This window comes from Vombatus ursinus, unplaced genomic scaffold (genome assembly GCF_900497805.2).
Source record: "Vombatus ursinus unplaced genomic scaffold, bare-nosed wombat genome assembly UNPS02014884.1, whole genome shotgun sequence".
In the NCBI taxonomy this organism is placed as follows: Eukaryota; Metazoa; Chordata; class Mammalia; order Diprotodontia; family Vombatidae; genus Vombatus; species Vombatus ursinus.
Window position 1 is genome coordinate 3,164,643 of NW_020954662.1, and position 17,749 is coordinate 3,182,391.

General features: G+C 45.6%; 1 protein-coding gene across 1 annotated transcript in view; it reads right to left on the reverse strand.

The window, feature by feature from the left end:
• The window catches only part of PADI1 (peptidyl arginine deiminase 1), a 58,689-nt gene that overhangs the window by 13,859 nt on the left and 27,081 nt on the right, over window positions 1–17,749 (reverse strand). The window contains exons 3-11 of the mRNA XM_027842770.1: window positions 17,319–17,391; window positions 15,958–16,019; window positions 12,524–12,641; window positions 12,263–12,388; window positions 11,530–11,705; window positions 11,102–11,205; window positions 6,338–6,461; window positions 4,179–4,286; window positions 3,687–3,838 (exon numbers count right to left, since the gene is read on the reverse strand). Of these exons, the coding sequence (XP_027698571.1) occupies window positions 3,687–3,838; window positions 4,179–4,286; window positions 6,338–6,461; window positions 11,102–11,205; window positions 11,530–11,705; window positions 12,263–12,388; window positions 12,524–12,641; window positions 15,958–16,019; window positions 17,319–17,391 (1,043 nt within the window). The remainder of the gene's footprint in view (window positions 1–3,686; window positions 3,839–4,178; window positions 4,287–6,337; window positions 6,462–11,101; window positions 11,206–11,529; window positions 11,706–12,262; window positions 12,389–12,523; window positions 12,642–15,957; window positions 16,020–17,318; window positions 17,392–17,749) is intronic.

Genomic DNA, 17,749 nt, shown 5'->3' on the forward strand with positions numbered 1-17,749 from the left:
AGAGAGAAAGAAAGAAAGAAAGAAAGAAAGAAAGAAAGAAAGAAAGAAAGAAAGAAAGAAAGAAAGAAAGAAAGAAAGAAAGAAAGAAAGAAAGAAAGAAAGAAAGGAAGGAAGGAAGGAAGGAAGGAAGGAAGGAAAGGAGGAATTAGGGACTGGAACTTGCTGACTGAGGAGAGAACAGATAGTCTTTAAGAAATCATCCATTCCAATTCCCTGCCTTCAGGAAGTCCAGGCCTTATTATCTCCATTTCACAGATGAACTCAGTGAGACCCAGAAAGTTTCAATGACTAGGAAGCAGAAACAATACCCCAGGTATCTTGCCTTAGGTATCTCATCTCTGAAGCATAAGCACGTCTCAGAGTCTATGGCATTAAAACCACATGGAAAACAGAAACAGATAAGGAATCCCCCAAATATAGTTTTCCTCTGACAACCCATCATTAAAGGATGCCTTGTAGGCTAAGGGGTGGAGATGTCCCCAGGATCCAGTCCCTAGGTCTAGAAATGGTCACCCCGCTCCTATCGAGTCCTCTACCAGAGGGAGCACGTATCCAAAGAACCAGCTATTGCAGAAGCCACAGACTATCAGAGCTGGAAGAGCCGTAAGAACATAGACTGTTAGAGATGGAAGAGAACTTGGAACTTGCAATAGTAGAGGTAAGAGAGACCTTAAAACAGAGGATGCCAGAAGTGGGAAGGCCCTTAGAACAGAGTGTCAGAGCTAAAGAGGTCTCCAGAGGTCTCATATTCTAACTCCTCTCCTCATCCCTGCAAAGCCCAGAGGGGAGGAGTAATTGGGCTAAAGTCACGAAGAGAGTTAGCATCACAGTCAGGAGTAGAACCCAGGTCAGGAGTCACGACTGGTCTTTTGACTGTACCCTGGGTCCTCTCACAGACAACACAACGCAGAACAGCAGGCAAAGATACAATGACTTTGGGGAGATGGATGGACAAGGAGACAACAATGCCCCCATATGACAGGCCCTGAAAGAACCCAGTAGTGACCAAGCAGTCCAACACACGTGTCAAGACTCTATAGGGTTTATTTTAGGAGCTGCCACTGAATTTCAGAATCAAGTCACAACGTGAGTGTTTCAGATGTGAGTCATCAAAGAGGTGAGTGCACTGCTCCTGACCTTGCTACCGTGGCAGGAGCTCAGCCCTGTGTACCCTAGCTACATTCCATGGATTTGGCCCAAAGCCAGAGAGAGGCCCCCACCCAATCCGGTCCTAGGAACTAAAGATGAAAGAGCCCAATAGATATTGGTCTTCAGATGCTTGGATTCAATGTCACATTCTCTTGGACCTCAGAACTGCCTGACCTCTCTGCCTCCAGGTTCTAATGTTGGGGTGCAAGGTGATAGGCCGGGGCCCATCCCTAGCTCTGTTTGGAAACCACTCTTACTTTACAATGACATCTGCTCAAACAGCCTGCCCCTTTGGAAAGGACTTCACTAGGGACCACACGAATCCCTCCCACAGCACCCCCTATTCCAGGGGTGCCAGGAGGTGGGAGGACGTCTATTTGCTGGAGCTCCCTGGGGGGTTCCCATTGAGAACTCATGGGTGACATCCTACCTGAGGAGTGGAGTGAAGATCATTTAAGTCCCAAAGCCTTGTTTTCTGACAGATTCAAACCCTCAGGGTTCCTGTTCAATGACTGCTGTCATTCTGGCATCTTAACCAACCACTCAATCATACTATGGCAAGCCAGCCCGGAGCTGGGAGAATGCTAAGCTCTGTTTTAGCAGCATTTGCTGCTTGGTCACCCTCTCCTCACCTAAGCAAGAAGGAATCAATGCGTCTCTTCCCCTTCCTTTAACCAGTACTGCCCTAAAGATCTTCCACTCACCAAGTCAACAGAGCTGCTACTTCTATTATGCACTCATACACCCATGCACACACATGCATGCACATGCACACACACACACACACCATATTCAAAACATCACCACCTTTGCTGATAACACACATAACACCACCAGTGGGAAGTTCCCTAAGGCTAGTCTAAAATGGATAACCTTACAAAAATGCTAGAAAAGGAACATTAGGATGTAGAATGTCAGAGCTAGAAGGAAACCTTCCAACAAAATATCAGAAGTAAAAAAAGACCTTAGACCACAGAATGTATGAACTTAGCAAGGACCTTTAAGAAAGAATTTCAGAGCTGTTAATGACCTTAGAAAATGAAGGTAGGAGTTGGGAGGGGCTTTAGAATATCAAATATCAGAGTGTAGAGGGACTTTAGAACATAGAACAACAAAACTAGGAGTAAATCTTAAAATATAGAACGTCAGAGGTGGGAAAGACCTTAGGACATAGACTGTCAGAGCTGGGAGGAACTCTTAGAACACAAGATATCAAAGCTAGAAGTGACCTTAGAACATAGAATGTCTGAGCTTTGAAGGACCTTAGAATATGCAATATTAGGACTGGGAGAAACCTTGGGACATAGAATATCAAAGCTAGGAGTAAACCTTAGAATATACAGTATCTGTTAGAGGTGGGAAAGTCTTTAGGATATAGAATGTCAGAACTACTCTCTCTTGTTTAATTCTGAGCACCACATTTTGAGAGGGACCCTGACAAAATGGGAGAACATGGGGTGAAAGAACCAGGATACTGAGGATGCTAGGAATTGTTTTATGTATGGGATAGTTGGAAGAATTGAGACATTTAGCCTACACAAGAAACGTTTATGGTACATATATTTGAAGGGTGAGCATGTGAAAGACGTACCTTTAAATATCTTCATGGATTTGGAGATGGAAGAGAGCTTCAAGGTCACTAAGTGACTTGCCCAAGGTTACATGGATTTGAATCCATCTTTTGACTCCAAAGACCATACTCTTTCCACTACAACATTGTCATGACTTATGCTATATGACTCCAGAGGAATGATCCTAAGGAGGTGTTTTAGGGAGGCAGGGAGCTTGGTTTGTAAGAAAATTCTCACACTGAGCTGAAATCTACCAATGGAATGTGCTGCCTTGAAAGAAATGTCCCCAGAGGCATTCAAGCACAAGATAGCCGAGCGTTTACTGGGGTTATAATTGGGGAATTCTTGCTCTGGGAGGGAGGTTGGTCCAGATAGCTCGTGACATCTCAGATGACTCAATGATTCTATGATGTTAAGATGTCAACTAGTCTAAGTTCTAGAATTTTGTGATTCTAAGCTCCTGAGTTTTAAAGTTCCATGATTGCTAAATTCTATGACTCTAAGGTCTACAATTCTATATTTCTAATCTTCCAAGTTCTAAGATTCTTTTTTTCTCTTTTTGGTTAGGCAATGGGGTTAAGTGACTTGCCCAGGGTCACACAGCTAGTAAGTGTTATGTGTCTGAGGCTGGATTTGAACTCAGGTCCTCCTGAATCCAGGGCCGGTGCTCTATCCACTGCACCACCTAGCTGCCCCTAAGTTCTAAGATTCTATGACCTGTTCAGTCTTGGGTAAGCCACTTAGTCACCTTGTGCCCCAGTTTCCACCTCTGTGAAATGAGGGAGTTGGTCTAGAACCTTTGAGGTCCCTTCCAGCTGTGGAACTATGATCCTATCATCGTCTGCCTGAGGTTAAGTCTATTACCCTTTGTCATAAGGTTTGGTTCCAATTGGAGAGAGTTATAGGTAGTTAGTCTCACCTCTCATCCACTTCCCTCCTCATCCTGCCCCATGCCCACCGCCTTACTTGGGGAAGCTGCTGCCAATGAGGATTCTGCCCAGGGGGTACTCCTTTCCCCGGACAGTGACAGGTGGGCTAACATCTAGGTTTCCAAAGGAGTCAAGGCTGGAGGCACCGCTGTATGTAGGCTCTCGGGTCACATAACCAAAGTCAGGGCCCTGGGGAGAAAGCGAACAAAGCCACACCACGGGGAGTGGTCAGTGGGGGTACATGGGACAAGGAGGGAAAGGGAGAATCAAGTTTGAAAATTAAAGAATACTCTACCCCTTTATTGAGCCCCCACCCCTACATTGAGCCCCCATCCCTGCATTGAGCCCCCATCCCTGCATTGAGTCCCTATCCCTGTATTGAACCCTAACCCTTGCATTGAGCCCCCACCCCTGCATTGAGCCCCTATCCCTGCATTGAACCCCTATCCCTGTATTGAGCCCCTATCCCTAGAACATGCAGCATGGAATACCCAAATGTCCAAAATATGCTGAGACACCTGCCACATACCAGGATTCTCTTAAAGGGAAAATCCTTCAGCCCTCTGTTTCGAGGAGAATCAAAGACAACTGGAAAGGATTTGTGAGGTGCTTCTACATAACCAAATTCCATTTCATCCTGAGGAAGCGGGAGGAAGGAAAAAATCCAATTACAACCACCCCATGGTCAGATAGAAGGGATTATGGTGTGGTAGGGAAAGCACTGGCTCTGAAGTCAGAAGACATGGGTTCAAACCCTACCTCTGACACTTACTACCTGAGTGACTTTGAGCAAGCTGCAACTCCCTGGGCCTCAGTTTCTTCATCTATAAAATGGGTGCATTGGATGACAGGTTCTCTAAGGTCCTTTCTAGCTCTGGATCAATGACCCAATAAAATCAGCCCCACTTCTAGAATACTTTGAAGTTACAAGACACTTTTCTCACGGAATCTCTCTGAGTAATATGGGATCCTAGATTTAGAGTTGGAAGGGACCTGTTTCAAGTCTCTTATTTTATAGTTGAGGAAACTGGGGCTCAGAGAGCTTAAGTGACTTGCCCAGAGTCACATAAGTAAAAAGACGTAGAACTGGTAGAATCAGTAACTGGTAGAAACAGGATTTGAACCCAGGTCCTGGGGCAGCTAGGTGGCACAGTAGATAGAGTGCTGGGCCTGGAGTCAGGAAGATTCATCTTCTTGAGTTCAAATCCAGCCTCAGACACTTACTAGCTGTGTGACCCTCGGCAAGTCATTTAACTTGTTTGCCTCAGTTCCCTTATCTATAAAATGAGCTGAAGAAGGAAATGGCAAACCACTCCAGTATCTCTACCAAGAAAACCCCAAATGGGTCACGAAGAGTTAGGCATGACTGAACTACAACCCATGACTCCAAATCTCTCCATTGTACCTTTCTATCATCCCCATTTTACAGATTCAAATCAATTCAACTGATCCATCAATCAAATACCAATAAGGAACTTACTATGTATAAGATACTGTTCTAGGGGCCTGGAGACACCTGAAGTATAGAGAGAGTTAGGAGCTCAGACTTAGGAGGTGCCCAAGGCACATCGAGGCTGGGTAACCTGTCAAGAATCACAGAACTGGTAAATGGCAGGGGCAGGATTTGAACCTTGTCCTCTCCCAGCCCATCATGCTGTCCTCTGTGCCATGCTGCCTCTCCTAGTCCTGGCAACACTGAGACAAAAGCCAAAGGATCCCTAACTTCCAAGGGAAGCTGGAGAGCTGGGGACGTGCCCAGGGTCACCCAGCCTGTTTGTTGTTGAATCGTTTCAGTCATATCTGACTTCCTGGCCCCATTTGGAGTTTTCTTGGCAGAGATACTGGAGCGGTTTGCCATTTCCTTCTCCAGATCATTTGATAAATGAAGAAGTTTTAGACATTGGACTTGAACCCAGATCTTCCAGCGCTCAGAATCCTGGGGCCGGGGCTCAGAAGGTGGGATAGAAGGGAAACAGGGGGAGTCTGACTTTGTGAGGAGGCAGGTCATCTGAGAACGCTGCAACATAAAGGCAATGAATGGGGTCAGAGTGGGGACTTTTGGGCCAGAGCAGAGTGAGGCAAAGGGGTGATGGAAACAACATAGGTCCCACTGGCCCCATCAGTCCCAGAGGCCAGCTTTCTTTGGGGAAGGGGATGGAAGAGAGGTGTCCAGGCCAACACTTTTACCAGTACAGGAAATTCCCAGTGCGACAACTCTTTTCATTCACAGAGATCAGAAACTTCTCTGGGACAAAGAATTACTTAAAAGGGTACTTAGAGGCTAAATAATGTGAGGAAAATCTCAGACAATATATATTAGAGGTAGGATTTGAACCCACATCTCCTTGACTCCAAGGCTAGCCCTCCATCCACTACACAAGCCCTCTTCTGTCTCACCCAGTGCCCAGCCTAGCAGGAGCCATTCTGGGAAGGCAAGGGCATGTTTTGAGACCATGCATCTTGGTCTTCACATAGAAGTCACTGCAGGGTCGGTCCCACCCTCCCCCTCTCCACCACCCTACCTCTTCCCCTTCTCCTAGCTGGCTGGGTCAAGCCCCAGAAACTAAGTGTTTGGAAATTCAGTCAACGCTAGAAAAAAGTCAAAGAGCCAGCTCCCCACTAGGTCACATGTGCGCGCGCACACACACACACACACAAAACCTCTATTTGTCTTCCTGCCCAGATTACCTGGATCCAGCGGTCATTTCGGTTATCCACTGGTGGACAGATGATCAGATGACAGTTAGCCTTCAATGCCAGGTAGTTCATAGCATCCAGAAATTCAGCCTGGGATGTTCCTCGCTCATTAACACTAAGATTGGGCCAAGAGGGAGAAAATGTCAGATCAAAGACTTTATTAATAAATCCTTGTCATATTTAGCTATCAGATCCACTCTAAAAAAGGCTTTCCAATTGTTAACCTACTTGGGGCAAGGAGAAGGACAGGTATCAGGCAGACCCAAATGAGGAGAAAGAGGCCTGACAGGTAAAGGGACAAGGATGAGGTGTGTTGTATAAAAAGGGAAATCTGTCCAGTTGTTCCATCCATGGCTTACAGATGAAGGCCATAGCTTATAGAATCATAGACTGTCAGAGGTGGGAGGAACCTTAGAACATGGAATGTCAGAACTAGGAGGGACCTTAGAACAGAAAATGTCAGCATTGGGAGGGTCCTTAGAACTGAGAAGGTCAGAGTTGAGAGGGTCTTTAGAACTGAGAATGTCAAAACTGGAAGGGCCCTTAGGACACAGAATGTCAGAGCTGGGAGGACCCTTAGAACACAGAATGTCAGAGCTGGGAGGACCCTTAGAGCGCAGAATGTCAGAGCTGGGAGGACCCTTAGAACACAAAATGTCAAAGCTAGGAGGGCCCTTAGAACATGGAATGTCAAAGCTGTAAGGGGCCTTAGAACACAGAACATTAAAGATACAACATTTTGAACACAAGATGTCAGAACTAAAAGAAACTGCAGAAAATAGAAGTCAGGCTGGTTCAAACATGGGCTATTAGAGTTGGAAAGGAATTTCCTCATAATTATAGATGATTGTCCTGAGGTCAGAAGGGGAAGTGATTTTCAAAGTCAACCAGGAAGTCAATGGCAAAAGTGGAAGCCAGGGCTCTTGGCAGCCAGTGCCTAAGCAAACCTGTCTGATCATTCCCTTCGTTTCTGACAAGACAGGATCCTCGGCCTCTGCCCTAACCTCTCACCCAGTGATCTGGGGGGAACCTCAGATTCTCAGCCCTGCTGAGCCCACAGCTACCTCCCTGGGGAGATTTTCTTCTCCAAGCTGAAGGCAGGAGATGTGACTCATGGAAAGAAGGGGAGTGATTGGGCCCAGTCCAAACAACACGTCAAGGCCAGAAGTAGGAAACGAGACTCCAGAGCACCAGCTAACTCATCTCCCACTGGAACCAAAGGGCCAGGCACCAGCTCAACAGCTGGGAAGCGCCTTCTGTTTTTCAGTCTAGTCTAAGACCTCCCAAGGGAGAAGCTGTCCAGGCTCCCTCAGTTGCCCCCCTGAACAGTGCCCTTGTTTAGAGTTAATCCAATACCTGCCTCCACCCCCTGCAACAGAAGCAGCTAACCCTCCTACAATTAACTGCCTTTGTGGTCTCATGAAAGTTGCTCCCTTTTTGTTGGCCTCAGTTTCCCCATGTGTTAACTGAGGAGCAGGGGTTCTTACCTTTTTTTGTGTCATGGACCCTGGGGCAGTCTGGGGGAAGCCTACAGACCGCTTCTTAGAAGAATGTTTTTGAATAACTAAAAGAAATGCTCAATTTAGGGAGAGGATTTTCCCCCCAAGTTTACCGAGCCCCTGACATCTATACATGCATCCTGTGGATCCAGTTTAAGAAACCTTGAGCTGAATAATCTTCCATTTTATGACTCTCGCTTTAGAAGGGACCTTAGAACTGGTCATTTGACACCTCCCCATTCTCTCCTTCTAGTATGTCCCCTCCCCCCAGGAACATCTTCCTAATACTCACCTTTGACCACGTCACTGTCTTGCTCACGAAACTTCAGTCCTTCCCTCTAAACTCTTTAGGTAAGCATTCAAAATCCTTCACAGTGTGGTTCTCCTCCACCTTTCCAGGCTTATTTCATCTTACTCTTCTTCAGGCACTCTCAGGGCCAGCCAAAATGTACTACCTGCTATCTCCCCGACCTGACAGCCCCTCTCCCACCTCCATGCCTTTGTATAGATCGTTCCCCATACTGGGAATACCTGCCTCCTCACTTCCACCTCTGAAAGCCCTCAATTCCTGTAAGGTTCCATTCAGGTTTTACTTTCTAAGAGAAGCCTTTCTTGATTCCCTTGGTTGTTAATGCCTGTTCAGGCCTCCTTCAACTATGTTGTAAACACTTGTCTCTTTACGTGCTGTTACATATAAAACACACACACTCTCTCTCTCTCTCTCGATATATATATGTATATATGTGTGTGTATATGTATATATATGTATGTATACATATATGTGTATATGTATATATATATGTATATATACATACATATATAGTGTTTAAAATGTTGTATCTTTAATGCTTTATACTACCCAAAAGGGAACAGGGAGTGTCTCATGGTTTTTTTCTTTGTATTCCTGGCGCTTAGCACATAGTAGGTGTATAACAACTACTTCTCATATTGGATTATTTCTATAGTGGTATTTACTCTATTAGAAACTAGCAACCATGCCACAAACTCTAGTCTGGTACTTACTCCTCCTACTCTCCCAATAATAATGATCATATGAAGAAGACCCAAGTCAAGATGAGAATTCCCAGCCTCCACCCTCAGCCCCACTCACTCTCCATCCTTCCTCCAAAAATATATCTTAAATGTTGGCTCATCCCAATCACCACCACTCCTTCCATACTCACAGAACCCAAGCCAGCTTCCAACCAGACACATGTTACCAGACTTCTGTCTGAGGCAGCTAGTATAGAAGTGGGCTTGAAGTCAGGAAGACTCTGGGTTCAAATCCAGCTTCAGATACTTACTAGCTGTACGACCCTGGGCAACTTACTTCACCCTGTTTGCCTCAGTTTCCACATCTGTAAAATGGGGATAATAATAGCACCTACTTCCCAGAGTGGTTGTGAGACTTATTTTAACCACTGTCTGCCTCAATTTCCCCAACTGTCAAATGGGGGTAGTAACAGCACCTACCTCACAAGGTTGCTATGGAGATGAAATGACATTATATGGTGCTATGCAAATGCCCATTCCCTTCCTTTCTCTCTGTCTCCTTCTTGATCTTCCTAACCATTGCAACCAGGCCCCACCCCACCCCTAGAACTACCATCCATTGATCTCTCCAGTCATCCCTGAAGCAGGGAGGGAGTGAGGTGCTATCAGGACAAGTAGGTGCTTAATAAATACTTATAGAATTGCACTCTTGCTTTCAACCCCATGGCATCCCTGTCTCCTGATATATGCATCCTGTGGGTGTTTGAGAAATTCTCATGGCCAGACTTACTGTCTCCCTTAGAATTTAGTTTTATAAGACCTTAGAACTCATCTAATCCATCCCTTTTACTTTATAGATGAGGAAACTAAAGCCCAGAAAAGTGAAGTGAGTTACCCAAGGTCACACAGGTGGTAGTGAGTATCAGAGGTGGGATTTGGACCCAGGTCCTTGGTCACCTGCATCATTGTTCTCTCTGCTTTTACCTGGTATGTACCAAGCACTGTGCTAAGTGCTGGGGAAACAAAAAGAGGCAAAAGATAGTTCCTGCCCTCAATGAGCTTACAATCTAATAGGGGAGAGAACATGCAAACAAATATATAAAAGGAAAACTGAATGCAGGATAAATGTAGGATAAATAAATAACAGAAGGAAGGTACTAAAATTAAGAGGTGTTGGGAAAGCTTCCCGTAGAAGGTGGGATATTAGTGGGGATTTAAAGGAAGCCAGGGAGGTCAGTAGTTAGAATGCAGGAGGGACAGTGTTCCAGGAATGGGGGACAGGCAGAGAGAGATAGAGTGTCTTGTTCATGGAACAGCCAGGAGGCCAGAGTCACTGAACTGAAGAGTACATATAGGGGAGGAAAATCACTTTGGTGGCTGAATGGAAGATGGACTGGAGTGGGGAGAGACTTGAGGGGGCAGACCCCCAGCAGCTATTGCAATAGTCCAGGTGTGAGGCGATGAGGGCCTGCAACAGGGTGGGGGCAGTGTTAGAGGAGAGAAGAGGGCTTATTGGAGAGATGCTGCAGAGGTGAAATAGATAAGAGAGTCTGCAGAGGTGAAATGGACAATAGAGTCTTCAGAGGTGGAATGGACAAGAGAGGCTGAGAGGTGAAATAGAGGAGATGCTAAAAAGGTGAAATAGACAAGAGTCTGAAGAGTGAAATAAACAAGAGAGTCTGCAGAGGTGAAATAGACAAAAGAGTCTCCAGAGGTGAGATGGACAAGAGAGGCTGCAGAGGTGAAATAGATAAGAGAGTCTGCAGAGGTGAAATGGACAAGAGAGTCTGCAGAGGTGAAATGGACAAGAGAGGCTGGGAGGTGAAATAGAGGAGATGCTAAAAAGGTGAAAGAGACAAGAGTCTGAAGAGGTGAAATAAACAAGAGAGTCTGCAGAGGTGAAATAGACAAGAGAGTCTCCAGAGGTGAAATAGACAAGAGAGTCTGAAGAGGTGAAATAGACAGGCATTGGCAAGAGATTCCATATGGGGCATAAGAGATAGTGAGGAATCCAGGATGACCCATGTTGTGAGCCTGAGGGATTGCCAGGTAGATATTGCCCTCTATAGTAATAAGGAAGATAGGAAGGAGGATTTAGGGGGAAAGATGACAAGTTCAATTTTTGTGTCTACTGGACATCCAGCTCAAGATGTTTGAAAGGCAGTTGGAGATGCTTTACTTTGCTTTTTTACCAGATCAGGGCAAAGGCCAGAAGTAGAGAAGAGACAGAAGAGTCCTGGGAAAGGAGTGGATCAGTCCTCACCTGCACACATAAACATCCAGGGGCGCTTGGGTGTTGGGGGTCATGATCCAAGGTGCCACTCGGAACACCACCGTGTCTGTGAAAATTGGGGTTTCAAGCAGCAGCTGTGGGAACAGATGTAACATCCTGACTTCTCAGCCGGAAAGTGGACCTCAGCTTTCTAGTGTAAGGGCCTCTCATCCCCAAAATCCCTGGCTAGCAACTAGATTCCCAGTGAATTTCAGAGTCTCTACCCAACCTTGGATAGCTGCATGTACATCATACATCCCCCTACCCGCCTAACCATCCTTAAACAAACCTCCCTTTTCTGAGGCTAACCAACCAGCTCCCAGGCTCCCATCGGGAAACCACCGCCATCACTCCATCCTCCCACCAGCCTCTCCAGCCCTGGATTTCCCAAGGACGCCCGCCTCTTTGTCAAGCCATACTTCATCTGTGTCCATCAGGGTGAGGTCGAAGGAGACCAGTCCAAGGAAATCAGCATCAGGGAAGGCAAGGCCCTCCACATAGAAGGTGATCTCCTGCTCCCCAGGGGCCCGATCCACTTTGTATGACAATTTGTCAGGTCCAAGGACCCTCTTGTAGTTGGAAATTTGATTCCCACCTGGGAGAAAATCAGGGAGTAAAAGGCTCTTTTCTGGGGGCAGGGAGGTGAGTTATCTTGAAAAGATACCTGGTTGAGGTCCCAGCCACAGCAGGAGAGTACAATTAACCAGGTTCTGGTCATAGCAGGAATGGTAATGTGGGAAGGCTAATTCAGAGAGTAAGTGACTTGGCTACATGGTCCATCATTTGTCCCCATTGCAATGAGATTATGTACTACAGGATCTCAATCTTTGCTTAAGGAAGGGGAAAAAGGGAGGGAAGAAGGAAAGGAAAGAAGGAGAGAAAGAAGGAGAGGGAGGGAGAGAGGAGGGAGGGAGAAGGAGAAAGGAAGGAAGGAGGCAAGGGAGGAAAGGAGGAAAAAAAGGAAGGAGGGAAGGAGGAAAGGAAGGATGGAAGAAAGGAGAGAAGGAAGGAAAGAAGAAGACATTTGGGAAGTAGAGAAAGAGAAAAGAGAGAAAAAAGGGGAGCTTCCTTTCTGGGCCATATCCACACACTAATACAGGCTTCCCCATTGAGACAGGCTAGCAGGACTGTGCTAGGGGATATCTTCCTCACCTTGGGCATGGAATACACCCACTTTGTCTGAGTCACCGAGTGATACGTGCAGGACAAGTTTGTGGTTGTTGAAGACCTCATCAGGGCCATTGGTCCAGAGCAGCATCTTAGACATGTCCTGCAGGTCTGAGGAGATGTAAGGCTTAAGGAGGGATCTCCTGGGACTGCCCAGTCCCCTCCCATGATGTGGTCTCCAGGACCTCCCCTTCATCCAGCCTGGACTAAGAGGGCTCATGGCCCAGCTTCCCACCCCCCACTTACCTGCCAGTGAATACAAGTGGCTGTGAGAGTAATCGACTCCCCCAGGGACGGGACTGTCTCTGTCACAATTCACCAAAAGGATTGCTCCATGGCCTCCTGGGCCCCAGCTCCATGTTTTCTGCAGCCAAAGAAATTAAATTCCATTCAATGATCATTTAGTCAGGGCTTATTAGACACAAAGTACTGTACTCAGCCCTGGGAATAGGAAGATATAAATTACAAAATCTCTACCCTCAAAAAACTTACATTCTTCTGGAATGGGGTAAGAGGAAATAAGACATAATAAATAATAAAAAGTAAGGGTGACCAAAACAAAGGGGAGAGAGGTGGCATCAGGGAAGGCTCCATGGAGGTGGCATCAAAACTGGGCTTTGAAGGCAGACCCAAATTCTGAAAGCCTGAGGTGAGGGGGAGCACGTTTCAGGCAAGCAGACAGTGGTTGATGTTCAGAAAACACAGTGTTGTATATTTTGACCAAACACGGAGTGCCCATAGGCTGGAGAGGTGGACAGAAGGGAACATGTGAACATCCTCAGATGCCAGGCTGAAGAGCTTTTATTGCATCCTCAAGGCAATGGGAAACCATGGAAAGTGTTTGAATGGATGCGTTGGGTGGGTTCTTATCAAACATGTTCCGAATGGATTGGAAAAGGGAAGAGTGGAGTCAGAGAGACCCAAGAGAAGGCTGTAGCCTTCTAATGTCCAGGGGAGACATTAACTGTGGCAGCCAGATTAGGGGGACAGCCATGGGAATGAAGAGGAAGGGGCAGAAGAGAGAGAGACAGAGAAGGGAAGATCCCCCTGGCCAGCTCCACTTTCATCCTCATTCTCTTCCCACAACTCTCTGACCCTGGACCCTGGGCTTGAATTAGATGGGGGAGCTGGCATCTAATCTTGGATGGAACCACCTACCCCACCTGTCCCATTCCAACTCCAGATCTCCTTTGTGCATCATCTTCCCTCATTAGAATATAAACTCCTTGAGGGCAGGGACTCTCTTATAGTACCTGGTACAAAGTAAGAACTAGGTGGTGTACTGGAGAGAGCACAAGACTGACTTGGTCCAAATCCTGCCTTAGACATTGTTAGCTGTGTGAACCTGGGCAAGTCCCATAACTTTGCTGTGCCTCAGTTTCCTCATTTGTAAAATAGGGATAATAATAACAGCTATCTCCCAGGGTTGTTCTGAGAATCAAAGTACCTTGCAAACCTTAAAGCACTATACAAATGCTAGCTTTAAAAAATTTTTTTTCAATTAACAATGATTTACTTTTTCTCTCTCCTACCACCTCCCTCCACTATTGAAAAAAGAAAAACAACACTCACTCTTGTAGCAAATATGCATAGTCAGGTAAAACAAATTCCCATATTGGCCAAGTCTAAAAATACATGTCATCTTCTGCACTCTGAGTCCATCCCCTCTCTGGCAGGAGATGGGGAGCACGTTTCATCAAGCATCCTCTGGGATCATGGCTGGTCATTGCATGGATCAATGCAATTACGTCTTTTAAGTTATTATTAATAATAATTTTAATAACAGCTAATCTCTGAATTAATAGTAATTACTAATTAAATTATTTATGGATAATTATGAATGTTTTTTATTCACACAATATGAATTTAATAATGAATTATTAAAATGGAAGTTCATGGGGACAGAATAAATGGGGGAGAGGTCAAGAAAAGATTTCCTCACTGGCCTAGGCAAAGGCCAATGGTGATGACAACCTGCCTTTGAATCTTGGACTTTTCTATATTAGGTTTGCTTAGAGCAGGACCCATGTAGATGGATGAGAATGAGACACTAGATTATAAAATTGTAAAATGAAGGAGTGGTGCCCATAATTGTACAATAGTAATCCAAAGGAAATATTATGAGGTTTGAGTATGACCAGACTATCCTGTCTAGTTCTGGACACTATAACTAGATAGTTAGGTGGTTCAGTGGATGGAGCTCTGGACCTGCAATCAGGAAGACCTAAGTTCAAATCCAGCCTCAGATATTATAGGACCCTGCCTCAGATACTTCCCAGCTGTATGTACTTCACCTCTGTATGCCTCAGTTTCCTCACCTGTAAAATGGGGATAATAATAGCCCCTACCTCCCAGGGTTGTTGTGAGGCTCAAATGAGATGATAATTGTAAAGTGCTTAGCATAGTGCCTGGCACATAGTAGGTGCTTAATAAATGCATGTTTCCTTCTTTCTGTATCTTCCCCATCATATTAGAATTAATTTTTTGAGCCTGTCTAAGACTTTGCATTTATTCCTACTGAATTTATCTTACTAGGTTTCAACCCACCATTCTAGCCAATCAAAAAAAATTTTTTTTTATTGTGACACCATCATTCAACATACTCCAAAAGCATACCATCTATGACTTTATCCAAGTCATTGATAAAACTCTTAAATAGCTTTAGGCCAAGCACAAATCCCTGACCCATTCCTGGGAGATTTACTTCCGAGGTAACGTAGACTCAAGAAAGATCACTTTCTGGTTCTGGTCATTCAATCAGGCCTGGCTCCACCTCATTGTTATATTGTCTATCCCATATCTCCCCATTTTGTGCACAAGATGAAGACTTTGCTTTGCCCCCACTGCTCCCCCCAGCTGCTGATGCTCTCCTTCTCTAGGCTGGATTTATTTTTATACATATTCTGTAAATCATAATATACATGTTGTGTGACACTCTCCACACCCCACTAGAATGTAAGCTTCTTGAGGAAACAGACTGTTTTGTCTTTGTATCCAGCATCTAGTTCAGAGCCTGGCTTAGGTGCTTAATAAATGTTAGTTTATTCATTGATTCATTAAGCATAGCATGGGAGACTTTGCTAAGTACTTTACTAAAAGCTGGGGAAGCTCTCTTTATGTTATTCCTCTGATCTATTAAAAATATTCCCTTAATTTAGTGAAACAGGGGAAATGTAGACCTCAGCAGTTATCACCTCCTCATAGCAAATTAACAGGAATTATATTAGACTTATCCAACTAGGAGGCTGACCCAACAGTATGGGAGATCTTGAGCAAAGCACTGCATCTTTCTAGGTATCACTTTTCCCACCATAATGGTGTTAATCCTCGCTCTTCCATCTATCTCTGCTTTGTTTTTAGAAGAAGGTGGGGGAAAGAAAGGGAAGAGAAAGGGGAAGAAAGGGAAGGAAAGGGAAGGAAAGGGAAGGAAGGAAAGAGAGGGGAAGGGAAGGGAAGGAACATTCATTAAACACCTACTATGTACCAGGCACCGTGCTAAGTGGTTTACAAATATTACCTCATTTGATCTTGGGGATCAGATTTGGGGAGAGTAAGAATTACTGATTGCAGACATTCCAGTGCCCCAGCCACCTGGTAGATAGAGATTTACAGTCCCTACCAAAACCCCTGAGAATTTGCCAGTGTTTTCCCAGGTCAAGGCAAACCCTGGAGATGCTTACCTTGTTAACTTTGCTCTTCTTTATCGTCCCAGTACGACCCGTGTCAACATCCAAAGAAACTTCTGAAAAATCACACAGCAAAGTGACCATTAGCCAGTCCCTGGAGGTACTTGCTCTAAGTAGAGGGCCGTGACATAGGGAGATCCTAAGCAGCCACATTTTCTGCCCTGCCTTGACCCCCTATTCATGCTCCGGATTGCCAGAACAAGTCTGTCCCAGAAGGTGGTGGGGGCTGTGCCTCAGAAACCTGGTAGAACCATGTCGTGGGAGCCATTTTCCTTGGTGGTTGGGGCAAGTGGAAAGATTGAAGGCCTAAGGTCCTGAATGCTGTGCTCCCATGGCCAACTCTTCTAGAGAACCTGTGACCAGGCGCCTGTAGGAGCAGAGTATTATCAGGGATTTGCCACCCTATAGTCATACTTTTCTCTACTGGGCCTCAGCTTCCTCAACTGTAAAATGGTATTTTACTAATGATCTCTAAGGTCTTCCAGCTCATAACACTCCATGGTCCTTCCAACTCTGACATTCTGTATTCTAAGGTTCCCTCCTACTTGATCATTCTACAGTATCTTCCAAGCTGGGGTCATTTCCAGCTCTGACAGTCTCTGTTCTAAAGCCCCTCCCAGTTTGACATCCTATGTTCCAAGCTAAACCTTCTAGCTATGTTCAAAGTTCTCCTCCAGCTCTGACATTCTACATGCTAAGGTACTTTTCACTTCTAACATTTTATCTTCTAAGCTAGGGCCCCTCTCAGCTTTGACATTCTGCTTTCTCAGGTTCCTTTCAGCTCTGACATTCCATGTTCTAAGGTTCCTTTCAGCTCTGACATTTTATGTTCTAAGGGCCCTTCCAGCTCTAATATTCCACGTTCTAGGAGCTTTCCCAGCTCTAACATTCTGTGTTCTAAGCTAAAATTCCTTCTAGCTCTGACATTTTACTCCTTCAGTCCCCTTCTGGCTTTGGAATTCTGTTTCCTAAGGGACCTCTAGCTCCAATGTGCTATGAATCTACAACTTCTTCAATCTTCATTTATGTTTTACAACAAGAACTAACTAACACCCTTTTCCCTCCAGGAGTCTAACATCCCTCGCCGCAAGATTCCACTGATCCATGTAATACCTCAATGGGAGGAGGGAAGGTCAGAGAGGATAGGATCCGCTTGGAAGGTCAGGAAACTGAGGCTCAGAGAGGCTGGCCACCTTACTGAAAATCACACAGCAAGTCTGGAACAAACCTGAGATCTAGTGCACAAGGGGGTTCTAGACCTTCTGCTTTGCAGAAGCCTGCTAAACATCCTAAGAGAATAATCAGAGAGGTATAGAAACAAAGAAGCAAAGGGCAGGTAACTATGGGCTACTTACCAATGCCGGTAAGATACAGCAGGGCCTGGCCTAGTGCATTGCTTTCATTCTTTCCATAGTAAGAAACCTGCACCTGTGGAAACATCATGGGGTCTGATCAAATGCAGCCTCCATGCCCCCAGGAAGCTCCAGGAGGCTTGGAGCAGGAGAAGCAGGAGGAGCAGAGAAACCTGGCTGTGACTGACCTACCAGGAGGCATACAGGGATGACCCTTCCAGTTTGCAAAGACCCAAAAGTCACTGCTTAGAGTCAAGCCCTAGACACTTTAGTGGTGGGCAGTGAGAACCCAGAGCCAGCAGACCTAGTGGAAAGCACCCTGAGTAGCCTCACTTTCCCCATCTGTAAAATGAGGAGACTGGACTAGATGATCTGGGCCCTCCCAGCTCTGACCTTCTGTGTTCTAAGGGCCCTCCCAGCTCTGACATCCTGTG